A 27,383-nucleotide genomic window follows, 5' to 3' on the forward strand; every position below is an offset into this window, starting at 1 on the left:
TAATGTTACCGAATCCTCATTTACTGGGAATTAATGAGAATCTATACATACCACTCATATATAACAATGGATAAACTCCAGATAACACTGGCCCAAATTAATATGCAAGTGTTTTGTAAAACATGTTATCCAAACCAAAGCTGTCCAACATTTAATAAACTACTTGGTCTCTTTGGTTTGGTCTCTTTCTGTAAATTTACTCAGTTCATAGCATTGCTTCCATATATTCATACCCTCATCATACCAAGTGATTATAAAGAAACAACAGAAACTTGATGACATTAATTTGGGGCATTTACAGACATTGTTTAAAACAGCTTACCTTGGAGTAAAATGTCTGGAGTGCCCTACTTAGCTTGCTGCCACTGCGACCCGACCCCGGAGAAGCGGCTGAAGATGAATGAATGAATTATAGCAGTAAGTCCATACCAGATCGGTCAAGGCCTGGGTTGACAAACAGCCGCCATTGGTGCTGTGCACTCACAGGGTATCAATGGAAACTGTAAAACCCGCTGTGGTGACCCCTGAGAAACAGGCAAAAAGAATCATAGTATCAAGTGTTAGGAAATCAAATTACTGCAAATGAAATATTACATTAAGCCATCAGTCCGATAAAATATATGATCCATCATAAGTCCAGGAAAAAAAATCTAGACATTTGGCCAGCATTCATGTTTGAGGCTACAAGAGGCCATTAAGTAATAATGAAACTCAAAAATTAAATAATAATTAGAAATCAGTAAATGTAGTTATAAACTGTAACAATGGAAAATAGTTAATCAGAACAGAATATGGTAGCACCAATTAATCTTTCTCTTGAGCTCTAAAATGAGCCCCATAAAAAAAGCACTAAGTTCAGATATGTGCCATAGTTTTACAAAGAAAAGGAGTGTCCATGTTTGGCACTGAAAAAAAATCCACTGATAGATTTGGATAATAATGGGCTGGCAAGTTATATGAACTACTGAAAGAACAGTTAATCTTTTTGTTTTTCAGTATGATTATAATGGTTCTTGGTGTCAACATTTTTTAACCCCCCCCCTTTTCTCCCCAATTGTACCTGGCCAATCACCCCACTCTCTGAGCCATCCTGGTCGCTACTCCACCCCCTCTGCAATCCAGGGAGGGCTGCAGAGCTTCCTCCGATACATGTGGAGTTGTCAGCCACTTCTTTTCACCTGACAATGAGGAGTTTCGCCAGGGGGACGTAATGCGTGGGAGGATCACGCTATTCTCCCCAGCCCCCACCCCCCCGAACAGGCACCCTAACCAACCACAGGAGGCGCTAGTCAACCAATAGTCTTGTTCCAATCAGGCAGTTACACACCCGAGTCTACAAATCAAGGTCCTTAGCAATGACTATTGGTTGACTGATAGAATCAGGTGTGTAACTGTTTGGTTGAAACAAAGACCTGCACCCACACCGGCAAGAGCCCGAATAAAAGTTATTGGAAAAGAGTGGAGTTGATGCAACAACAGTGAAAACCATCAATTACCTTTTGTTTTAGTCATAAGATTTCTTGGTTTGATAATACATAATACAATGTGACTGTTCATTGCTGAACAATGCATATGCCCCCTAGGGTACCTCAGCAGAAAAATACAGGCCTTTTCTTAACTGTGACTGAAAGATGAGACTCATGTGTTTGTCTGCAAAACATTAAAATTGACTGATTAATTGTTACTTTATTGTAATTGAAGCAATGCTCTGGTTAGCATCCCCATGGACAAAACCACTTTAACAGGATAACACTGCCATCTAAAAGGCCATTGGTGCTACAGCAACCATCCTTTGCACACCATGTCGTACTAAATCTTGAGTGTTTAATCTCTCGTAATTACAAAGATTTGCTTGGGTTAATAAAAATAATCCGCCTCAATTTAGGCCCCCTACCTAGACCTCCCCTGTGTCCCCTTTACCCCTTTCTGTGAGGGATAAATTCAGTCGTATAAATAGAGTCACCTTCACAAACCTGAAACACTGCCGTTCGATTTGGGAGAAATAGCTAATTACATAATGAAATATAGTTGTCTGACCATAAGAGCCAGATTTAATTAGAGAGAGATAATAAGATTTTATCAAAACGTCTAACAAAATAACCGCATTTGGTGTTGTAGCTTGACGTCATTTCCACAGGTTGAGGTTGTGTCACGCGGGTGAGAACGTAAAGGTTAATAACAGTTGAGAAGCTCACCTTTGTCTGTGAACTTGATCTTGTCGAGTGTAGGACTTCGGCAAACAAAGACGAGAGGGTGTTCACTTTATGGAGGTTACTGTGCCTTGAAGGACAATATCTATAGTTTAAAACTCAGAAACGCTCTGCGACAAATCCCAGGAAAGACACTTTTTTCCCCCCTCCACTTGAGCAGCAGATAACTTCAGCGATCACTCAGTTCGGAACCAGTCTGAGCTGTGTGATGAGTCTGAGAGATTTAAATTCACAAATGACAACGGAGGACAGAAGCAGCTGCACCGGCAGCAGGGGAAGACTGGGACTGAGCTTCACTATTGACTACCTCCTATTCAATAAAGGAGTCAAGAATTCCAAAGACGAGCTGGTAGAAAGTCGAACGACGGAGAAGACAGTAAACAGCAAGCCAAATAATCAGAGTCCCAGACCCAAGGAGGTGCAGACTGACTCTGAGGTACTGGAGAAGGAGCTTCGGAGATCAGATGAAGAGAATAAAGAGAGGAAAGTACATGAAGAGCAAAGAGAGGAGGGTGAGGAGGAGGTTACTACTACCACCACCACCTCTATCACCAGCAGCCGCGAAAGATCCCAGGACAAACCCACCCAGTCCTACATCGCACTCATCTCCATGGCTATACTGGCATCAGAGGAGAAGAAGCTGTTGTTATGTGACATCTACCAATGGATCATGGAGCACTACCCCTACTTCAAGAGTAAGGTATGTGCATCATAGATTATCTATTTATTGTGACACATGCAGAGAGAGAGAGAGAAGAGTTATCGTACTTGCTGAAGAATTCAAGAAATCAAAGTGGATAATGTCAAAAGAACATCGCTTTGAAAATGATCGTCGTCAATGAGCCAGTTTTTGCTGTCAAATCTAGAACATTCCTTAGTTTGCTTTACTAGAACAAATAGCATGGTAGGGTCATGACAATGTCTAAAGTCATGAAATGTATTGTTGTGAAAGAAAATTAGCTCAAAGGTCTCATTCATGGGGGTCAGCCCTATGTTCCCTCAGCCCTGCAGGTTAGCTATCAAATAGGTTAGCTATCGGATAAGGTTAGGTTAAGGTTAGTGTTGGATTAAGTTTAGGGTTAGGTAGAGGTTGAGGTTAAATCAGGTTAAGATAGGTTAGGTTAAATTTAGCGAAGTTCAATGAAATAGGGTTGAGGGAACATTAGGGCTGGGCAATTTATCGATATTATATTGATATCATGATATAAGATCAGATATCTGGGCTTTTGGGTAGTGTAACATGACAAAAGTGTTGTCTTTACCTGGTTTTAAAGGCTACATTACAGTAAAGAGATGCAATTTTCTGAACTTACTAGACAGTTATAGTGGTTATATTATTTGTCTCTACTTGTTTGGACATAATTTTTTATCAAAAATGTCATTGTGTAAATATTTTGTGCACCAACCGTCATCTTTACAATATCATCAAAATATCGATATCAAGGTATTAGGTCATAAATATCGTGATATTTGATTTTGTCCATATCACCCAGCCCTAGGGAACATAGGGCTGAGGGAACATAGACACGCTCCTCTGACATGTTTTAATCAGTCGCTAAAATATGAGCGTGGCAGCCATTTCCACATAGGCCAACTCAGCGACCTATTTGGCGCAGGTAATCTCTGTGGGTGTTTAGGCCATTAGGTGTTCACACGGACACTGGATGATCTTGTTGTTGGCAAAATCACTGAATAAAGTAATCCTGTTGCTAGGTTGCAAACGGTGTCCGCCTTTACCAGGTGCAACAACAGATTGGACGCAGGCTAGTGGATTAGGGTTGATCACTAGTTTGGTGTTCTAAAAAGGTAACTCGGGGTGTTGTGTCATATGCCACCTTGACACGCTACCACTCATCTTGCCAACAATGGTGCACTGCAAGTACACATCAATAAACTGATGAGGATGATGAAACTGTTGCATACAGCAAACCTAAACACGGGGTGCACAGTATGAAGGGTCCGGGGGAAAAACATGTTTCATGACCATATCATAAGGCCTCCCCCGGAATATTGTACTGATTATAAGTATAATATAGAATAGTGCAAGAAAGCAATATCAAGAATCAGGAACACTTTGTCATTTTCCTCATGTACTTGTGCACATGAAGTGAAATGAAATGCTGTTTCCCCCAGCCCACAGCAGTACAACATACACACAAAAAGACATTCAAGAACGACAAGAACATAAATATTCAAACTAACACATATATCCAAACCACAAAAAAAAAAAAAAAATCACTGTCCAAGGGAACAAACGCCACCCAGGATGACTGTCAGAACCGCTGGTCTACATGGGCTAGCATTTAGCCTAGCCTGCCCCGATTACACGTCCTGTCAGACTGCCCTCTATGTCTCCTCCTCGGGCGCAGCTCCAGGCAGGGGCCGTGGTCCCTGTGGCAACTGGATGAAGCAGACCAAGCCCTCCCAGCCAATCCAACACTAACTCTCCCAGGCAGACACCTTCGACACACTTCCCCACACTCCACATGACGACACTAAAAACACAGTCAAGGCTAGGCGGGGCCGCCACCAGACCACCCTCGGTGTTATCGGAACTGCCGGTCTGCATGGGCTAGCAGTTACCTTAGCCTGCCCCGCTTCCGCGTCCTGTCAGACGGCCCTCGGTGTTACCTCCTCGGATACAGCTCCAGGCAAGGCCGTGGTCCCTGGGCCCACAGCGCAACAGACCAAGCTTTCGCAGCCGATCCAGCGCCAGCTCTCCTTGTCAACAAACGAAGACAAAAATTTAGACGCAGATGTGGACTAGATGAGGACGATGGTACTGAGTGAGGCTGCCGCAAATGTGAATTCGTGCCGCCATCTTCCCACACCGGTACTGGGTGAGGCCGCTTCTTTCTTTCTTTCTTCGGCATCATCGGTTATGATGTTGGCCGCCGAAAAACATGCTCAACAAGTTAAGCATATATTTGGGGTTTTCGGTAAAAATAGACAGTGGTTTACCATTCTGCCTGCAGTACAGGAGACCAGATACTAGAGTTTCCAGCGTGCCTCCTGTTGTCCTGAAGCTACCGTTGGCCAGACGGTTTGACTCGTCCCCCAGCTACAGGCTCACTGCTGCTGCTGCCCAGTGTAGAGCAGGTCTGTTCAAAGGCGGCCTTCAAACGCCTTGGCACAGTGCCGTTATGGGGCCTTCGCAGCTTTTTATAGGTCCACCAGTGCCACCCAATAGCCCACGGCGCCCTGGTAGCAACCGCCGCTGTTGGTGCGCGACTGCTTATTCGTCAGGTAAGCCTGCATATTGCGCAGCTGCCCCCCCCCCCCGTATCTGAGGGAGCATTCCGCTATCCGCCACCTGTGGACGCGCTCCATAGCAGTACAGCTCTACCAGATGAACCGAGGCGGCTGCGAACGTGAATTCGCGCCGCCATATTCCTACACCGCGGCAACGGCAGACAAACAAAATACGCAATATGCGGCAAAATGCAACAAAATATGCATTTAACCGGCCTGTAACGCATACTGTAAATGATGTACAGCCTTGTAAGGTCAGGTTGCTGTACTGTATGCAATATTTTTATTTCTCATAGCAAAGTTACCCAACAGCTTAGTAACACGTCATGAAGTTACCAAACTACCAAAACACAGTACTCTGAAATGAATGTAAATGCGACATAAAACACTGTATTCACAATAAGGTTAATGTCGCCCGTTCCTTATTAGCGTTATAACGTTATTTGCGTGTGACCATCACAACGGCTCTGCTAGCTAGCTAAAGTTAGCCTTTCCGCTCATTGTCTAGCATTGACAGGCGTTAGCAAAAATAAATGTACTCAATTAAATACACGTTTCAACCTCAGGTTTCATCATAACGACATGTTTATCTTTTAAAAATGCACACTTTGAGAGGGAATTTACAAACCTGTGAGTGATGACGAATAGGGGATGATTCGTCGTTGCTGCATGGAAAAATTTAGCGCCATTGCCACGCCGCAGTCACGTGTCAGCTGACATGGGGAGGATGGGGGAGGGGGGTGTTTTGTTGTCGTTAATAACTAAAACTTTTACATATTGTGGGATGGAAATGATATGAATGCTGACACATACAGGGAGTCTATGTTATACACTGCGTGCACAATTATATTTGGCAAGTTGTATTTTTGACGATTCATTTTAATTTTTCACAACTACAGCGCTCTCGCTCAATCCAAAAATGTTAATAAAGCTCAAACCTGAATATTTAAGAAAGTACAAGTCAGGGTTCGTCTTTCCTAAGAGAATATCTCAGTGTGCACAATTATTTGGCAAATATCGGTGCGCAGAATTATTAGGCAACTAAATGAAAAACGAATATTTTCCCATCTCACTTGTTTATTTTCATCTGTTAAAGTGAAAATAATGAACAAACAACTGGAAATTTACAAATAAACATTTCTAACATTTCCATAAAAAAAAAACTCAGTGACCAATATAGCCACCCTTCTTTTCAATAACCGTCACAAGCCTTCCATCCATGGAGTCTGTCAATTTCTTTATCTGTTGACAATCAACTTTTTGTGCAGCAGCAACCACAGCCTCCCAGACACTGTTCAGAGAGGTTTACTGTTTTCCTTCATGGTAAATCTCCCATTTAAGAAGAGCCCAGAAGTTCTCAATAGGGTTTAAGTCAGGTGAGGAAGGGGGCCATGTCATTTCCTGTCATCTTTAAGGCCTTTACTGGCAAGCCATGCAGTGAAGTACTTTGATGCATGTGATGGAGCATTGTCCTGCTTAAAAATCATGGTCTTCTTGAAAGATGCAGGCTTTTTTCTGTACCGCTGCTTGAAGAAAGTGTCCTCTAAAAACTGGCAGTAGATCTGGGAGTTGATTTTAAGTCCATCTTCAACCTGAAAAGGTCCAACTAGCTCATCTTTAATGATACCAGCCCATACCAGAACCCCACCTCCACCTTGCTGGCGTCTGAATCGAAGTGGAGCTTTGTGCCCATTCTGATCCAGCCACGGGCCCATCCATCTGGTCCGTCAAGAGCACTCTGATTTCATCAGTCCATAAAACCTTTGAAAAATCGGTCTTCAGGTATTTCTTGGCCCAGTCTTGACGTTTCAATTTATGTATGGTGGTCGGATTTCAGCCTTCCTTACCTTGGCCATGTCTCTGAGCACTGAACACCTTGTACTTCTGGGTACTCCAGGTAGGTTACAGTTCTGGAATATGCCAGCACTGGAGGACAATGGGTTCCTAGTAGCTTCACACTTGATTTTTTTGTAAATCTCTGGCAGTTAATTTGCGTCTTTTTTTCTCAACACGTTTCTTTTGACACTGTTGACTTTTTGCAACAAAACGTTTGATAGTTCTGTGATCATGACCCAATATCTTTACAATTTCAAGCATGCTGCATCCCTCTGAAAGATTTTTTACAATTTTTGACTTTTCAGAGTCAGTCAAATCTCTTTTTCAGCCCATTTTATCTGAGGAAAAGAATCTGCCTAATAATTATGCACACCTTGATATAGGGTGTTGATCTCCTTAGGCCACACCCTCCCTCATTACACAAATACACATCACCTGATATGCTCAAATCCAATAAGCACTCAAGTTTGTACAGCTTGGAGTTGGAAAATATGCATAAAAATGATGATATGGTCAAAATACTCACTTGCCTAATAATTGTGCACACAGTGTATATATATATATATATACACTACCGTTCAAAAGTTTGGGATCACCCAAACAATTTTGTGTTTTCCATGAAAAGTCACACTTATTCACCACCATATGTTGTGAAATGAATAGAAAATAGAGTCAAGACATTGACAAGGTTAGAAATAATGATTTGTATTTGAAATAAGATTTTTTTTACATCAAACTTTGCTTTCGTCAAAGAATCCTCCATTTGCAGCAATTACAGCATTGCAGACCTTTGGCATTCTAGCTGTTAATTTGTTGAGGTAATCTGGAGAAATTGCACCCCACGCTTCCAGAAGCAGCTCCCACAAGTTGGATTGGTTGGTTGGATGGGCACTTCTTTGAGCAGATTGAGTTTCTGGAGCATCACATTTGTGGGGTCAATTAAACGCTCAAAATGGCCAGAAAAAGAGAACTTTCATCTGAAACTCGACAGTCTATTCTTGTTCTTAGAAATGAAGGCTATTCCATGCGAGAAATTGCTAAGAAATTGAAGATTTCCTACACCGGTGTGTACTACTCCCTTCAGAGGACAGCACAAACAGGCTCTAACCAGAGTAGAAAAAGAAGTGGGAGGCCGCGTTGCACAACTGAGCAAGAAGATAAGTACATTAGAGTCTCTAGTTTGAGAAACAGACGCCTCACAGGTCCCCAACTGGCATCTTCATTAAATAGTACCTGTTAGAGCCTGTTTGTGCTGTCCTCTGAAGGGAGTAGTACACACCGGTGTAGGAAATCTTCAATTTCTTAGCAATTTCTCGCATGGAATAGCCTTCATTTCTAAGAACAAGAATAGACTGTCGAGTTTCAGATGAAAGTTCTCTTTTTCTGGCCATTTTGAGCATTTAATTGACCCCACAAATGTGATGCTCCAGAAACTCAATCTGCTCAAAGAAGTGCCCATCCAACCAATCCAACTTGTGGGAGCTGCTTCTGGAAGCGTGGGGTGCAATTTCTCCAGATTACCTCAACAAATTAACAGCTAGAATGCCAAAGGTCTGCAATGCTGTAATTGCTGCAAATGGAGGATTCTTTGACAAAAGCAAAGTTTGATGTAAAAAAAATCTTATTTCAAATACAAATCATTATTTCTAACCTTGTCAATGTCTTGACTCTATTTTCTATTCATTTCACAACATATGGTGGTGAATAAGTGTGACTTTTCATGGAAAACACGAAATTGTTTGGGTGATCCCAAACTTTTGAACGGTAGTGTATATATATATATATATATATATATATATATATATATATATATATATATATAATTGGTGGTGGATTGTACTTAAGTCTGAAATTCATTCCCCCCCGTATCTGTATTGATATTCCACTCCTCATTAATTGAGCATAACAACTCCATTGATGGTTTCGGGAAAAAAAAACATATATATATATATATATATATATAGAGAGAGAGAGATGTTATATATATATATATATATATATATTTATTTATTTATTTATTTATTTATGCATATATCTAGTAGTGGATGGTCTTGTTTATTGGGGGGGTACTTTTTCGCCTCCCTACACTCCCACATTGAGGGGGACTTGTCCCCTCCGTCCCCCCCGGTTCTGACACCCTTGATGATTCCTACCTTTATTTCACCCCACAGGATAAAAACTGGAGGAACAGCGTACGTCACAACCTGTCTCTGAATGAGTGCTTCATCAAAGTGGGTCGGAGCGACAATGGTAAAGGCCACTTCTGGGCCATTCATCCGTCAAACTACCAGGACTTTTCTAAAGGGGACTACCACTGCCGTAGGGCCCGGCGGAGGGTACGCAGGGTAACAGGACAGCTTCCCTATGCCTCCCTGGGCTCCCCCTACTACTCGGCTTCCAACCGCTTCCAAGGATCACCCTGCTGGTGCTGCCCTCCATCTCCGGCTCCCCCTCTGCCCTGCTTGTCACCCAGTTTTTACTGGGGATGGCCAGGCATGCAGACACGAGTGGGACTCCACTCAGCCCTGCATACCTCTATACCATGAAGATGAATAGTTATGAATGTATTCTGAACTTAAACTTGTTTATGTATATTACCTTCTGCAAAAAGATGATGTTAGAATTTCTTGTAAATATTTTCTAAGGGATGTTACGACTGAGAATGGGAAAAGGGGCTTGGACAATAATGTATTTCGCCTGTGTATAGTCAATCCTTGTGTATATATCTGAAGGTTGTTTGTTGTGTTACCGTGCTGTTATGCTGTTAAGTACACCAAGAGAGCCATGAAACCGGAATCAAATTCCATGTATGTGCAAACTCTGATTCTGATTCTGATATTGTAAAGTGATGCAATGCACAATTTTGCTCTGTTTATGAGTAAAATCCATGGGTTTACTGAGCACATTCGATGATGCAATAAAATCTATTTATCTCAAAAAAAGTGGTTGTGCCTCCCTGAGGTGGTTGATTTCCTTTTATTTGAGTACCCTCACACTCATAGAAAAAATAAAAAGTCTTGTTCTAATATTTTGCATTATTAAACGAACCCTATAATCTTTTCACTCAGTATTGTTTGTTTGTGTGTGTGTGTGTGTGTGTGTGTGTGTGTGTGTGTGTGTGTGTGTGTGTGTGTGCACATACAGTATTAAAAGTGAGCCCACTACCGCCTGGTCTTAGTAGATGCTAATTAGTCAAAGCTGTCGGGATGCAAAATCTTTTGCCTGAACAGACTAAAATCAGGTTTTCCAAAGCCGACTCCCAGGATAAGAGGCTAGATAATCCGAGCAATCCCAAATAGTTTCAAGAAATTGGAATCTTATCACACGGCGTAATCTGTAACTGCTCCTGCGAGGGATGGAGGGAGGCGAGGAAAGGGAAGGATGTGGAGAGAGGGTGGGTGAAGGAGGAAGAAAGACGAGAGAAGGGGGGAGAGGTTGGAGGATGGTGCTTGGCTGGAGACAAGATGGAGGGCATGGGACAAAGGTGGGGGTCGGTGTTGCTGCATTTATAGGTCTGTAAAGTAAAACACAGCCGTGCATGTTGAATAAAGACATCCCCAAAAATGAATGTTGGGGGGGGCAAAAGTAACACCGATACCAGGATCTCTTTGAGTCATTAAAAGAATTAAAACTACGCAGTATGCCAAGATACAACTCGGAAATTATGGGAATTGTAACTCAAAGTACGTCCACATAATTTCCGACTGAATGGCAAAAAAAAAAAACCCCAGGAAGAGCAGCGCAGTCAGAAGGGGACTCGGAAACACTGCCGTAAAGAAAGTCAAGTCAATTATTTCTTGTCCAGCTCTCCCATCAATAGTGAAATTCCTCTCTGACTTACAAAGGTTGGCATTTACATCCACAATGCTCTGGCCTGAAAGGATTAGGTCATACATTGACTTTTCTGAAGTGTATTTGTCTCAGCTCATGTGGGCTTTTTACTTGCAAATTATTGAATATTTGAATAAGGCTGTATTTGACATGAAATTAGATTCTAAAGAGACGAGCAATCTGTCAGAGGGATGAGGCTTAAACAACACAGCAGTGGCCATTCAGAACAATTACTCTCCGTCTCTCTTCATTAAAACAGTGACAAATCCATCTAATTAATTTTTTGCTCACCAAATCTCCCTATTCCATGTCAGGAGGCCTAATTTGCTTAATTCCCATGAACTGCTTCCTGCATCAAATCCTCTTCAATTCACGAGCTTTAAGGCTTTAATTTGGATGCATATGTTTGCTGTGCACACATGCACACACACACACACAAACAGACACACACACACACACACACACACACAAACACACATCGACCCATGCAAAACAGCACATGGACACTTGGATGCACAGATATCATACTTTTCTTAAACTTATAAAACGGGCTTTGAGTTTGTTGACTGATCGTGAAGCAACGCTGAGAACTGGACGAAAAAAACGTCAAAGAGACACGTTTCAAAATGTCCACATCGTCCTCGCTATACTTTTCCTGTTCCACTGTCTCAACTCACATCCATCTGAATCACATCAATTTACACACAACTTGCATTCAAGCATATAAGATTGTGAAATATCTTATATCATGCCGTGAGTTGTAAGTGTTTCTGTGTGTGTGCACGCGCACGTGTGTGTGTGTGTGTGTGTGTGTGTGTGTGTGTGTGTGTGTGTGTACATATGTGTATGTCATTTTCTTAATCTATTAAGCTTGGCGGAAGGGTGCAGGGGGCCATAGCTTAACGCCCAAAGACTTGTTCCTGATTAGCAGAGAGTGAGGTAAGAAGATCAGTCCCGCTGAGACGTTGATGAAACATTATGGCCAAGTTTTATTACATTTACGGCAGCATTCCAAAGCTGATTTCTTCCAGCTTACACGTATTCCCTTGATTTGACTAAGGCCTCAACACACACCACACACCTGACTTAATAACAGGATGAAGCCTGACCTCACACTTTGCAGCACTGTCGAAGGATAGGACGGGACAAGAGGCGAACGCAGGTTACCTCCCTGTAAGTCAAGTCAAATCAATTTTATTTGTGTAGCCCAACATCACAAATTACAAATTTGCCTCACTGGACTTCACAGAAATACAACATACCGTCCTTAGACCCTCACGTCGGATAAGGAACAACTCCCTCAAATAACCCTTTAACAGGGAGAAAAAATACTAGGAAGAAACCTCAGGGAGAGCAACAGAGGAGGGATCTCTCTCCCAAGATGGACAGCGTGCAATGGATGTTGTGTTCACGCAATATGATGAAGAAGATGCCAAGCGGTGTCCAGACGCCGATGGAACAGCCCAGGAACCGAGCCACGCGAACACCATCACTATGTAAAAAAAAAACAAAAAAACAAACTGGTCACATATCTGAATGAGAAGACATCATTCAGAGAGAGAGAAAAGACATGAGAGAGAAGAGAACAGTTTGCAATAGTCAATAATCTATACTGTATAATCTATACTCTGCAGCAGAACAGTGGTTGGTAAATTCATTGAGACAGAAACCGACCCGCCATGCAGCGCAGGTTGTGAAGCACTCAACTTAAAGGCAACTAATTGTTGGTTAGGGGCAAAAAGATGAGTTTTAAGTTTGGATTTAAAGGACTCAACAGACACCGATTGTCTGACAGCAGCAGGCAGCAGGCAGATTATTCCACAAGAACGAGGCTCAATAGGAAAAGGCCCTGCCACCGGCTGACTGCTTTTTAACTCTGGGTACACACGGGAGCCCTGTATTTTGAGAGCTCGAGCCGTAAAACTACGGTTGAGGGACATCAGACTGGTAAGATGGGGTGAGTCCATTTAGGATTTTATAAGTCAGCAGAAGCCCTTTGAATCATGATCTAACATGGGTAGGAAGCCAATGAAGGGAGGCAAGAATTGGTGTAACATGGTCCAATTTCCTAGATTTAGTTGGGACCCTAGCTGCAGCATCCTGAACGACCAAGTCATATGTCACATGGCCGGTATTCACTATGGTCCTGGGTGCAACACTCTTTTTTTTTTTAAACTAAGGATTTTTTCTCTGGATCCATACTCTCTGGCTTTGTTGCGTCCCCCCCCCCCCATTTGGTTGTAAAAACACCCTACAGGATACTCAGTCAAGTCACATAAGACATCGATCGTTAAGAAAGTACATGAACTGGCCCCCCAAAAATGCAAATAAACAGAAAAGTGTACAATGAATTTACATTTTCAAACCACATTAAAGAAAGAGAGGGGGCAAAAACAAAGATAAAGAAAGATAATAGCCTGAGACAAAACAGAAAAACAAAGCCCTGGATGCTTTGCGGGACGCTTTGAAGTGATACGGAGAGCTGAGAACAGCCGCCTTCAGGTTCGTCCTTCAATAATGAAGCAGGCTGAACGCACCTCTATGATGTACCTCTGCAGACGAACGGCCTGCACGTTTGTCTGCGGCGCAGCGGCGCCTCGGTCACGGCAGACCCAGTCCTCTGTCTGCTCCATCACTGATGTCTCTCTGGCAACCAGCACAACATGGTAAGCGATGGTGTTAACAGCATATAGTCTTACAAGCCTGACATTCAATTGGTTTTAAAATGCATAACCAAAACATGTGGATTAATTACAGACCTAACTCTCACACTGGTCTCAATGCTTTCAGTTGGCTCGTAGGGGTCAAGTGACGTAGCAAGTTGTAAATATCCGTCTTGGTCGATGTAATCATTTGTTTGTGGTCACTGATTATTTGGAAACATGCAGTGTTCGAAAATACAGCTGCAAAAGATGGTGCATAGTTAATTAATGGGGGGGGGCTTTTGTTTTTCCAGTGCGTGGGATCTTCGATTGAATACAACAACAAAAACAAAAAAACAAAACAAAACTGGAACGACATAAAGAAAAAAACAGCCTGCATATGTAAAGACAAGGACATTTGATGTATGAGGATATGATGTACGGTTATCTTCAAACAAGTAGGCCCACAGCGAACCTTGCTCATTTGTTTTCAATTAAACATTCATGCTCTCTTTCTTTTCTCTTTTCTCTCTTCTTCTTCTTCTTCTTTTTTTTTTTTTAAATGGTACACTGCTGTTAGTATAGCTGCAGAGTAAGCTGGTCTGGCATGATGCGACTCTCAGCAGAAGGTTGCAGGAGGCTAAAATTGCAGCACTATTAGAAAGCGTGATTGCATGGAAACAGGTAGTTATTTAGCAGCGGCTCTTCAGCCAGCACCCGGCGGCTCCCTCCGCGTGGCCCTGTCCCACCGTGAACAATGAGCCCCGGCGCTGCCTCGGCTTCAAAGCCTCCATAATGGTCAATCGATGATCATGAATGCGAGGCGCTATTCTGCAGATTACTGTTAACAATAATTTGCCTCCCAGTGCACCGTTGCCATCTTTGAAGCAATGTTTTATTGCCTTTCTTTTCATCTGCATCTGTCATCCCCGAGGTCCGCTGTTTGATCTCTCCCCGCTCGTCTCTCCCTCCCCGGGGCCGCGTTGACCTGTTGATTGACAGCTGCGATCAGACATATGGTGGGACGAGGCATCGACCGCAGCTCCCCGCAGACAAAGGCCGACCGGCCGAGGCACCCCCCCCTCACCCCCTCACCCGTACTCTTTAACCGGAGGAGCCGTGTAGAGGCGCTCCAGTATCACCACTAGATGGCGCACCACGCCCGTAAATATTTCATCACGGGCTGAGACTTCAGCTGCCCGTGATGGGGTTGGCAAAGTTTGTCGTTGTTTTCTTTTATTCATTCTCATTTCTTTCTTCTTCTTTTTTTTAAATCAGCCCCAGGTATACTGTGTTCAAAAGCCAGACTCCCCACAGTTAAGTGCTGTATAAGTAGTGAAAAGTTTTCATTCCAGTCAGTATCGAGGGTAGTTGTTGTCTTTGATGGGTTTATTGTTGACGTCTTTTGTCGACGCAGAAAATTGCATTTTCTACTTGGTACTTTCATAGCGGCGAATAGCTCTGCCTACTCTGCCTACTGCAACTCTCTGTAGAGCGATGGTTCATTGTGTGCCGATAGGGGCAGGTTGACCTTCGGTGAAACCACACGGGTGTGATTCCTACAGTGATTTGTGTGTCCGTGATTGCACGCGTGTGATTTTAGAGTAGCGCACATAGCACAGAACACCCCATCTTCTCCTCCCTGCCTGCTGGAGAAGTGTTTCCATGGTGACGTTTCTCCGGCCGGTTTCTGCAGTGATCCCTGCTGACCCCTTGCCGGTGACCTCTGACCTTTAGGCCATGGCCAGGGTCAAGAGGTCAGTGATGGCTGGAGGGCAACCAGAGCACTTCCGTGATTGGCACTTTGACATGCTTTTACTGCCCCTTCATCCGCAGTCCTCACCTTCCTCCTAGACTGCACCGCTCATTTGCATGTATTACAGGAGGAGGACCCAGCAAGGTTCATAGTACAAGATACATCCCACCATTTTACACGACGCTTCTGCAGGTAGCCTCTTCCATGCTCTAGGCAATGCAATGGTCAATACCGTATAATCTGCATTCAGGGCAACATCATCGGTATATTCCATACACACAGCCTGTATTTGCAACACACTGATGGACGGATTCAACAGGGGTTTTGCTTTTGTGTAAATTGTAAGGGTAAAATTCGGTCTGCAGCTAACTAACCCCTTGTATCATGATGGTTATGATAGCAATAATGATGATCATAACTCCCATGACCCCAGTAATTCATTGTATTTGTGGATATTTATAGTCTCATATGCATTTGCGCACGCACACGCACACGCGCGCGTGTGTGTGTGTGTGTGTGTGTGTGTGTGTGTGTGTGTGTGTGTGTGTGTGTGTGTGTGTGTGTGTGTCTTTCTATATGGGGTGGGCAATGCACCACACCATGGTTCTTCTCATGGGGAATAATTACGGAATCGTGGGTACTAAAAGTCATGTGACCCCAGCCTTCTGCTCCCAAATAATTTATCCCCCGGCTGATAGCTCGTCAATATCAATTTATTAATTTAACAGCTCTGGACTGATAAAAGGTAGTGTGCATGGTTAGTGTGCTGAAGAAGGGAATAAGGACGAATTTTACTGTGCGTGGTGTAAAGAGAGAGAAAGGGAGAAGGTGAGCGCGAGGGGGAGACTCGAGGAGAAAGCAAAAGAGAGAGACTGCATGGCACTGTGGAAGGATCAATGGCGACACAGAGGAGAGAGATGGACGTTTGCAGCACAAAAAGAGGTCACCATCACTCAAAATCCAAGGCTATTGAATTATATGCATGAAAATTAATATGCTTATTATGACCATATTAAGCGTTAAGATTGAAGACAGCACCCCAGTTGTATTGATATTCCAATGTCTCCGATATATTGACCGATAAAGCCCAATTTTATAACCTCTTCGGGTAAAGCTGCATTAGATTAGAAGAGAGAAATGTGCATTATGTATAGAACCGTACGCAGACTGTATGGCAGGAATTTAAAGAAACCTTCCTTTTGTTGAACGTCACAACCAGAAACCCCTCAAAACCCCTCCTCGTGCACTGACTAGAATTAGACAAAGGAGGTGATACTCAAGAGTAAAAGATCAAGATTGACCTCCACCCTTTTTGAACTCTCAACACCTACTTGGCTCCCTGATTTTAGAAAAAGGGCAATAAAAATATACTGACACGAGACAGAGGACATACATCATCTGGCGTCCACCTCCGAACCCTCGGCCTGCCATCCAACCTATTCCCTGAGCCATTGCATAACATCCCTGAAGGAGGCTAAAAGGTATTTTAACAAGACCCGCAGCTCAATGACCTTTGACCCCCTCTCAGTTGACCCCAAACCCCTGACCCCACTTACACTACCAAGCGACAGTGGTGGACAGTGGCCAGCTATCTGACACACCTCCCTCCCGGTAACAGAAGTGCATGAGTGATGCGTTTTGTTTGAGAATTCACCATTTCAAGTATGGGTTGTCCTCCGGATTGACAACTTTAACTCTGTGGTGGATTTATCGATCTGTTGAAAAGCTGTGTGGCTTTTCTTCCACCCACCCAACTACCACCCACCTTCCAATCTATCTGTCCAACTGTCTGACCATCAATTCACCCATCAATTCATCCCTCCATCCATCTATCTATACTTACATATACACATGCATACATGCATGCATACATACATGTATACATACATACATGAATGTATATATGTATGTACATATATACATACATGCATGCATGCATCCACACACATACATACATACATACATACATACATTTCTTTCACTCAACCATCCACTTGAAAATCTGAAGAGAAAGAAACTGAACAGCTCTCCATTTATAACCATGTCTCCCTCATCCTTACTGTGATCCGCCGTATACTGGCATACGTTATATAATCAGTATGGAAACCTCTTGGCTCTTCCTCGATGCCTCCAAGGCTCCTCTCACACTAACAATCCCTGCAGTGGATTCTCCCTGGCTCTTTGGAGAGCTGTGGGGTGGCGGGTGTCAATAGAGGGGGAGCGTCTGAGTGTGAGAGATGATAGACTAAGGTTAAGAGGTGTCAACACACAGCGAGAGGACTAGAGGACTCTTCACCGAAGCCGAGCTGACACTCTGACACTCTCCAAAACCTCTTCTCTGATTAACCACACTAAAGACGCCACTGAGACACACACGCTTCAAGTATACACTTGCACACATGATACACACACACACACACACACACACACACTGATTTGCTGGCATGTTTTCACCGAGCCCCGCTCTCCTGCCTCACAGTCACACACACCTCTGCTCCATGTGAGGCTGCATCACATCTCAGTTGATTGTAGCCTGTGTGTCGGACATACACCAACACAGGATTACACACATGGAGCGGCTCACAGGAAACGGAGGACGTGTCGTTCACAGCAGCTCTCTGAAAAGGTTCTGGCAGACAGGAATGGATTGTTGCACCTCTGATGTGATGTGAGGTATATGTTCAGCCAAGTGTACGATACAATAGTGTCATCCCAGGGGGCTCTGCTTCGGGCAGGCGTTGTAGGTGCAATATACAGAAACCCGGGAACTCACTGACACATACATTGAGACACACACACACACACACACACACACATATGCTGTGGTGTACTTTCTAACTGAGTCTTTGTAACTAAACAGTTTGGGTACTTGGTCATCATATATGTACTGTAAACTTTTTTTGCTCTGTGTTTTTGTAACTCTTTTCCCCCCTAAATATGAAAATATGGTTGCTTAACGCTAGCTTTGAGAAGACACGGCACACATAATCCTCATTAGGCGTTCAAATTCTCTGTCTTTTTCCAGTTCATACTCTCTAGAGCAACCTACCGCATACATATGGATTAATGTAGGATTAGGATTACTTTTATCACACTACTGTCAACATGCTGCTGTGCTGGTTCAGAAAAATCCCGTTTTTATCTGCATTTCCAACCATCATAACGAAAGATTACGCAAGTTACCGAGCAAGCTTTTTTTTAACTGGCTTGGCTGGATTGGATTCAGACCGGGTGCGATTTGATTCACTTTTCTGAGCTTTTCCTCTGCTCCGCTTTGCTTACATCGGTTGTATCCAAATTCTCCTAGGCTGGGTTTGCTTACATCTCCGTTTTGCTTACATCGGTTGTATCTGAATTCTCCTAGGCTGGGTTTGCTTACATCTCTGCTTTGCTTACATCGGTTGTATCTGAATTATCTTAAGTTGGGCTTGTCTGGTTTGGGTTTGGTATCATGTGGGTTGGTTAAGAATAGCTAAATCTGTATGAAAACAACCTCCGACTGGTTCACGCATGTCTTTGCCTCAGCCAGGTGGTGTATAATCCTGGACATCTCTACATAACAGGAAAAAAGTGCAATTTCTAACCTGGAAGTAAAGGCTCGCAGACAACTTGTCTTGTGTCTTCCATGTTCCAAAGGCTTAACCAAGCACATGGAGAGATGTTTTTTGGCAGGCCCATCCTCTTCATCATGCTTTAGCCTGACACAATTCACTGCAGCTCTCCAAAGAACCAGACACACCAGTGGAGAAATAGAGCTATAACACACATACCGTGTGGGCTATAGATCCCGGAGTGTGTGCGGACCTCGCATAAGTCAATACCTAAATTAAGAAAGATGCTGATGTGAACAGAGATATATGACTTGTGCATGTAAGAGTTGACAAGTTGGCAGAGAGGTTCGTGAATCTTAATAACCAGAGAAGAGGAGTGACACGGCAGTGTGGCATTATTAAGATATGTCACTAATGACACGCGGGGCCCTGAAAACGTGTTACTTGACGGCGATGGATGTGAGACCCCTGCCAAGCGGTGCCAATCCGCAATCTCACTCGTCCCCCTCCCTTCCTTCCCTGTAACCTGTGAGGTAGAAAATAGGGAGATATGAGGAGCCAGGGGATGGAGGGAGATAAGGGGAGGTGGAAATAGAGACGGGTTAAAGAGGTAAGGGTCAACGCACATGCTTGTCTCACCCTTCCCTTCGCCAATGTTGTTTTATTAGCCCCGTGAGATTGTAATTCGCCCAACGGTAAACATACAGAACGGGCTTAATTAAGAATTTTTGAGCGGGGATATGGTCAAGTCCGGAAACATTAGGGCGATGCAACCGGGTGTCGTAAAGATTGATTGAGACAAAGAGGATGGAGAGACAGTGTTAGAAACAGAGGGTGGGGGGAGAGGGGAGGTGGGTGGAGCGGTGGTGTGTATGTTACAGTGGAGGGGTATTCTTGTGTTGCTCGGGGCATTAGGGTGAGATAAGTTTAGAAAGATAGGGACCAACGATTTTTAATGCATTAACAACCTGGCTGTGCGAGGCAATAACAAGTACCAGATCGGCGCTAAAATGTTTGACATCCTGCTTTGAGATCAATGGGACCCGGATCACCACATTAAAAGGCCACACAGACATACGCCGCATATACACCTCAGCTACCGGCAAAGATAACACACACGGAGCTAGACAGAAACACACACACACACACACACACACACACACACACACACACACACACACCAGCGTTGAGAGGGAATGTGGGTGGGCGCACTAGTTAACAGCCTTGAGACCTCTCGGCAAAAAAATACAGAAAATAAAAAAACATACTTATATCCATAACAATATCCGCAGGTAAAAGCATCTTTAAATCAAAACAGAAAGGGGATGGAGTCGATTGCTGAGAGCCTATGAGGTAGTCTATGGAAAAGTGCAGCAAACTAAAAGAATAATGAGTCCATCTATATCTCTCCACGGACCTTAAGTTTGCATTCAATACATTATTTACAGCTGAATTTTTACTGGGGTACGGGTTCCTCTCTCGTGGGTGTTTACAGACGAGGGCTCTAACTGATTTCCAGTGCCTGCAGTTGAGTCGAGTTACCATCAGTAACTAATGGTTCCTCGTACCTCATGTGTGGTGCATGTAGGCCTGCAGGTGTAATGTATAATGTAAATCATGACATCACTACACTAGTGCTCTTGCATGTTTGTAACAGGGAAAAGAGCACATGCATTGCAGTTTTTTATATTAACATTTAAAAGCAATTATGGAAATACGGTTCTGCCTCCATCTACATGAGACATTCTCGCTATATAGCGCGAGGCCCAGCGGTCCTCACGCTCTTCCATCAGGGTTTAGTCACATCTGTGCACAAGACTTGACTCATATTTCTGCACATCATATTTCTGTGTGCTGTCCACACCGAGTTCCTAGCACCGGCCTCTGGGTCAGAGGGATTTTTTTTTTAGGAGTCTCCCCACTTTCACCCCTCCGAAATACATGCAACTTGTTGTAGCCTGAGCAGCCCCTATTCTCTTTGTCTTTGTAGTTCCAACAGCTCCCATCTCAAATAGCATATGGCAACTTCTGGGAAGCTGCGAGGCCTCAGATCTCCGTCCAGAACGTGCATCTTGCTGGTAGAGGAGCCCTCCTGTTCACTCTCTTCATCACTCTCTCTACCCCCCCCTCCTCTTCCTTTGTCTCGCTTTTCAAATAGACTATTCGTCATCTCTGAAATAGAGCATTTTAAAAATTCAACCTGGAACCAACCCCCACCCTGGCTCCCCCTCTATTCTCACTCTCAATTCCCCAGACTCCGGCCAGCTGCGATCAATAGTCTATTGATCAGCTCGCTCCATTCCCATTACACACCAGCACCAAAAAGAGCCAACCATTTTCCCCCGCAAAGTATATCTGCTATGTGTTTGCAATGGTACGGTTTCTCTAATTTTTACGAGTTGTTGTTAAATGCGTACAGTATAGTGGGCAAAGCGCTGAGCTTCTCCTTGTTGCCGGGCAGGAAAATGCACTGAAACCGGTCCCCGGTAAATGTAATTACCTTTCACACGAGAAGTGCTGTGCTGTAGATGAGCACGGCGAAGCGCTGTACAATTAGCCTGAGTAAAATAGGAAAGGTAAGAGCATTACCAGACAGAAAGTAATCCTTTTTCTAGTTGTTTCTACTACATCCTCCTCCCCCCCCCCCCTCCTCTCTGCTTTACTCTTCTCTCTCCATAGACAATGCTACGGGCAAAATCAATACTCCAAAGGAAAAAAAAGAAGGCATATTTTTAGCCCGTTATTATATGAGGCGTATGAGGAAAACAGTGTTTGTGGGAAAGACAGAAATGCCAAGGTGCTGATAAGAGACGGACGAGGCGGGAGAGAGACAAAAGGAGTGACAGTGGGCTGGAAGGGCAAGTCTAATGGAGATGGATCAGACGAAGGTGGAGATAAGATGGGGCAACTGGGAGAAAATGGTTGATGGCTCCACCGGAGACTCGGTCCTGCGTAACCTGGAGTAGAGAGGGAGAGCTGGTGCAGGGCAGCCGAACAGAAAATAGGAAACACTGCCCATCTACTACAGCTCAAGAACACAGCGGATGCTATTGCACATCGTGTTGCATTCAACCCCCCCCCCCACACACACACACACATATTCTCACATTTCACAATATTTTATTGTTTCAATTTTTTTTTGCATTTTATCGCTCCTTGTAAACGTGGCATATCTGAAAATGAGAGCTCTCCTCTCGGGGTGATGCTGTGCAAATAAAGGCTAAATCAAAATGATGGCTCAGCAGTGCAGCACTGCTGGACTATCAACGCCTCTCAGGGTGGTTTTACAGCCAGAGCCATGCCGTGGTAGGCAGAGGGCCCCCTCCCTGCATCACCGTATATTCACCACTGACTCTGTGCCACAGCCCTCCATTCCAGTCCAGCTGCCAATGGCTTTCTGATGGACTCCCTCTCCCTAACCTCCCCTAGGGCTCGCCTCCGCTCCGCTGTCAATCAACCTCGGGTCCTTCTCCTATTGGCTAGAGACGCCCCGCTAATCTAACCGCAAGCCCTCCCATTGGCCGGAGAGCTCAAGGGTGGAAGGAAGAAATTGATTTATCTGTGGTATTAGCGGATCAATTAATCCCCATTGTGTGTGCCAGCACAGATAGTCCGACGTGTCTTATTTGGTAGAGCTTGTTTCTGCTGGGCCAAGATAAGAGTCTCTCCCTTCACTCCTCTCCATGGCCAACAAATCAAACCGAATCGAAAAGGATGACGGCATGCGGTGGGGGCTCTCCCCAGGCTGCGCCCGGCCGAGCTCAAAAAAAAGCAGCAGAGAGACTATCAATAAGACAACTAGTGCGTACCGAACAAATGACTCCGAGCTGATGCTGAAATTTCCGCCCCGTCTCCATGCCAACAAAAGACGGGATTTCGACAATTTAGATGACCACAAGAATTATAAGCAAGAGCCGGCGCGCCGTTTGTTGTCATGCAAATGTTTAATGATGGAAAGCCAAGCAGCGCACGCGCACGCGCGCACACACACGTGCACATCGCAATAAACACACAGAGACTGCACGTGCATGGTACCCTGTCTCTGTGAGGGAGGATATGATGAGAAACAGCAGCACACAGAGAGAAGATGAAGAAGAAGAAGAGTGTGGAAGAGCGTGAATGTTATGTACTATCCCATTTATGGGTGGGAAAGCAAATATAGACCAGAGACGGGTTGTACAGGGCTCAACAGTCCGTTGCTTACACGGGGATGACAGTGAAAAGAAGAGGTAGCAGAGAATAGGACGGGAGTGGGTGCTAATTCCTACTTTTCAGTTTAAATAAAGATTGGAGCTGGATAAAAGCCATTAAGGGAGAAATCAGACAGGGCATGCTATGTAGGACAAGAGCTGACTGCAGGGAGGTGAGTGGTGGGATCGATACTCAGTCGATTCGCTCAACACCAAGCCCTGCACACACACACACACACAACCACACATATAACCATTCACACGCATAGAGGGACGTGTGGTATTTCTTGGCATATGCATGTTGGCCTGTCAGATTTTTTCCATGTGTGTGTGTGAGAGAGAGAGAGAGAGAGAGAGAGAGAGAGAGAGAGAGAGAGAGAGAGAGAGAGAGAGAGAGAGAGAGAGAGAGAGAGAGTTTCTATGTGCATGTGTTATGCACGTCTAGCATCTAGTGACTAATGGAAGAGGGGAAAGTGCGGGATGGGGAACATGCGCAATATGAAATTAGCTGTTTGTGAACGAGGGATGTTTAGCAAGAGATGGCTGCGCAAATTCTCATTTTAGCGAGCCAAGTGCTCACGAGAAGCAGGTGGAAACGTGGACAGCCTCACAGATGGATTCATTTCTGAGGCGCGAACAGTTAAACAAAGATAGATGCTCCAAAGATCCTCTTCAACCCAAACTGGAGCCTCGATACGACTGCAATCACTCTGCATTCTGCCCCCCCCCCCTCGCTCCTTCCCTCTCTCTCTTGCTCTCCCTCTTCTCCCTCTTTACTATTTCCCTCTCTCTCTCTCTCTCTCTCTCTCTCTCTCTCTCTCTCTCTCTCTCTCTCTCTCTCTCTCTCTCTCTCTCTCTTCTCTCTCTCTCTCTCTCTCTCTCTCTCTCTCTCTCTCTCTCTCTCTCTCTCTCTCTCTCTCTCTCTCTCGCTTCCCCTTCTCTCTTCTTCCTCTTTACTATTCCCCCTCTCTCTCCCTCTCTCTCGCTCTCATTTCCCTCTCTCTCTTCCCCTTCTCCTCTTCTTCCTCCTTACTATTTCCTTCTCTCTCTTTCTCCCTCTCCCTCCTCCCCCCTTCTCTCTGTAGAATTGATCGACTACGTCTCCTCAATCCATCTCTCCCTCTGTCGCTTAGCAACGGGTGCTCTGTCGGGTGTGGAGGTTGGGAGTTTCACTTGGGGAAGGGTAGGGGTATAGGGGGGCATTGTGGGGGGGGGGGTTGTTGGCGGTGGTGAGCGGGGCAGGCAACAGCTTATTGCACTTGATTTCACACATTTCTGAATGATGGGAAAAGACTACGTGTCTTCTCTGATAGCCCATGATGTGAAGTTTCACTGTGTGGCGGACGGATTTAGAAAATACACACGGCTCCGAGGGACCAGGCAACAAAACCATGCTGATGGAGGCAAAACCAGTCACTTAAACCAGTCTTGGGGAACACATGTATAGCCATGGCGCCTCTACGCCAGACTTGCTAACTAACACGTGCAGCAGCTTGTGCAGACAAACGTGTATAATGCAAATGAACCCTATTTGCACCCAATAAGCCACGGTGTCCCCTAAAATGGCGTCATAATTTCCTCAGCGGTACTATCTCTATTAAAAAAATAAATACCGATTTTACTGTAATAAATGTTTTTTAATGATACAAACCATCTCCAGGTGAAAGGGTTGTGCTGCCGCATAAACTGGACGGCAAAAGAAGGAGGTGTTAGCCTCTCCAGAGCTGTAGAGGAGCAAGTGAAGATTAAACCATAATTCCTATACAGTACTAATTAATTTAGGTGCTTAATGATATGCTGCTCACATAGGACCATGTAGATTACTGTAGCAGCGAATTAAGAAAAATGCCTTGCGTGAAGGTGTCCATTGTTCTTTAAAATCTCATCCTTCTGATCTACGTTTAAAGCCTGATCCCCTCTGAGGACGGATGCGGACTGTTCTTTAAGCCTAATAAATCCAACGTTAGTAGTAGTTGAAAGAAGATCATGAGGTCGGGGGGGGGGGCTGTGGGGTGAGATATGCTATGTGGTTGGGAACCAAGGGTGTGCAGGGCGGGATATACTTAACAGTTTCAGCAATGCTCCTAACAGGTCGGATGTTTAATAACGTGTCGAAGATGGCCCCTCCCCCCCCCCCATGTTTCCCTGGGAGCGTATGCGCTGCCTACATGAGCTCTCACAGTAGTGCATATCTGTACTTGGTACACTTAGGTACATTGTCTCTCTCCCCTATTCTTGTTCTCTCTCTCTCTCTTTCTCTCTCTCCCTCTCTCTCTCTCTCTCACACACACACACACACACACACACACACGTATTTGGAGTGCAGAACAATTACACTGCCCTTTCATTGTCACTCAAGCACACACTCAGTCAGCGTGCTGTATAATCAAGACAGTATAATTAATTCCAATGTGGCTCTGCTTCATTGCTATCCGAGTTTGGACGACTCACTTTCCCTGTGATCAGTTCTAGAAGCGAGACTTATATAGATCATCAGTAACGAATGGATAAATAAAGGAACAGCGAAAGAACGCTCTGCAATTCTCCAATGGCAAGCAGCTTCACTTCATATTTGGGCGCATCGACTGATATGTATTTGCAATTTTTTTTTGAAAGTTGCTGATATTCAATTTCCTTTTCTAGAAAGAATTGTTCACGACGAAGAATGCATAAAGAACAAACACAGTATGAAACGAGGACTGATGAGGACTTTAGTGGAGCACACATAAACAGACTTATGAACACACACACACACACACACACACACACACACACACACACACACACACACACACACACACACACACACACACACACACACACAGCTATCCAAATATTAGGCATCATTCTGACATCTGTGCGAAAAGTGAATAAATATAAATACAATGAAATATAAATACTCATTTGTTTCCGGTGATAATCCCGCAGGCCTGTCGGAGGCAAAAAGGAAACGTAAATGCTGGCAAACTTTATTTCTCCTGTAGTCCTAGCCTGCGCTTAATCACATTTTAGATAGCTTATTGTGATGCATAATTTTTCCCCCTATATATTTTTCTGTGAAGGTAAAATTATAAATTTCTTATTTGCCATCCTCTACTAAACGCTGATGGCATATCTAGATGGTATCGGCATGCAGACGCAAGGTCTCGCCTATAACATAAATCTCTTTTATCTAATCAATCTTATTTATATAATATATATATTATTTTATTTTATATATTTGTATATATGTATGTATTTATATAAGGTATAGAAAGTATGTAGTAATTTGCAATGTGCTGTGCAGCCTTTTTGCTGCATATAAGATACATAAGGTTACTTAACTTCCGCAGACGCGGCCACAGGAAATGAGAGACCAAAAAAAAACGTTTTGCATTCAAACCCAATGCGATCGATATTTCAATGAATGTCTGCGGGGTTGCAGTGACGTCACAGAAACACACCTGAGTATAACGTGCATTTTACTAGCAGCGTGTCGACATTCACACAAGTTACAATGATCCAACGCAAAGCTCCTGCTCAAGACTAGATTTGTTACTTTGTTTATGTTTTACTTTCATGATTACCTCGTTACATTTTCCCGCTTCCCCTTTGATCGGAGGACATACGTGTTTGTTTTGAACTGGAGCCTGGCTTATTTGTTTTTGATAAATACTAATTGGCCGTTTAGTCACAATGTTACCAAAAGAAGAAGAAGAAGAAGAAAATCCCAGTTTTAATTCAGATCAGGGTATTTTTCCGTTTTTGTTTCTCCAGCTGGTCCTGATAAAAAGACAAAGTGTAGGCAAGCTCCTGTAGAGGCTTCACTCATATAACAGGGTCCAATTTATCCCAATTACAGACTTTAACGTGCTCCTCATTCGAACAGCTATTAAGTGCTTACTGTGGCTGTGGAGATTATTGATTATTTTAAGGTGTAAAAGAGGGCACGTGTTAGTTTTTAATCACGACGGGACAAAATGGAAACTAGTTTAGTCAGGGCCTTCTGCAACACCTGTTGTCGACATTATTTTTTTTCTTCTTCTACGTGTGTGTGTGTGTGTGTGACAGAGAGCGAGTGAGTGCGTGCGTGCGCGCGCCCAGTCGCACATGTACAATATGAAAACGTCTCTTTA

General features: G+C 44.0%; 1 protein-coding gene across 1 annotated transcript; it reads left to right on the forward strand.

Annotated features, from left to right (window-relative positions):
• The first annotated feature begins 2,418 nt into the window (after positions 1 to 2,418).
• foxq2 (forkhead box Q2) lies at positions 2,419 to 9,844 on the forward strand. The gene is made up of 2 exons (XM_056276877.1): positions 2,419 to 2,910; positions 9,470 to 9,844. Exons 1-2 carry the CDS (start codon positions 2,419 to 2,421, stop codon positions 9,842 to 9,844), a joined length of 867 nt encoding a protein of 288 aa, XP_056132852.1.
• Positions 9,845 to 27,383: the final 17,539 nt, after the last annotated feature.

Source organism: Lampris incognitus, chromosome 3, assembly GCF_029633865.1.
Source record: "Lampris incognitus isolate fLamInc1 chromosome 3, fLamInc1.hap2, whole genome shotgun sequence".
In the NCBI taxonomy this organism is placed as follows: Eukaryota; Metazoa; Chordata; class Actinopteri; order Lampriformes; family Lampridae; genus Lampris; species Lampris incognitus.

Coding starts and splice junctions, on each gene's coding strand:
- foxq2 (XM_056276877.1), top strand. CDS start 2,419: ATGAGTCTGAGAGATTTAAATTCACAAATGACAACGGAGGACAGAAGC. Junction 2,911..9,469: donor ACCCCTACTTCAAGAGTAAG/GTATGTGCATCA, acceptor TTCACCCCACAG/GATAAAAACTGGAGGAACAG.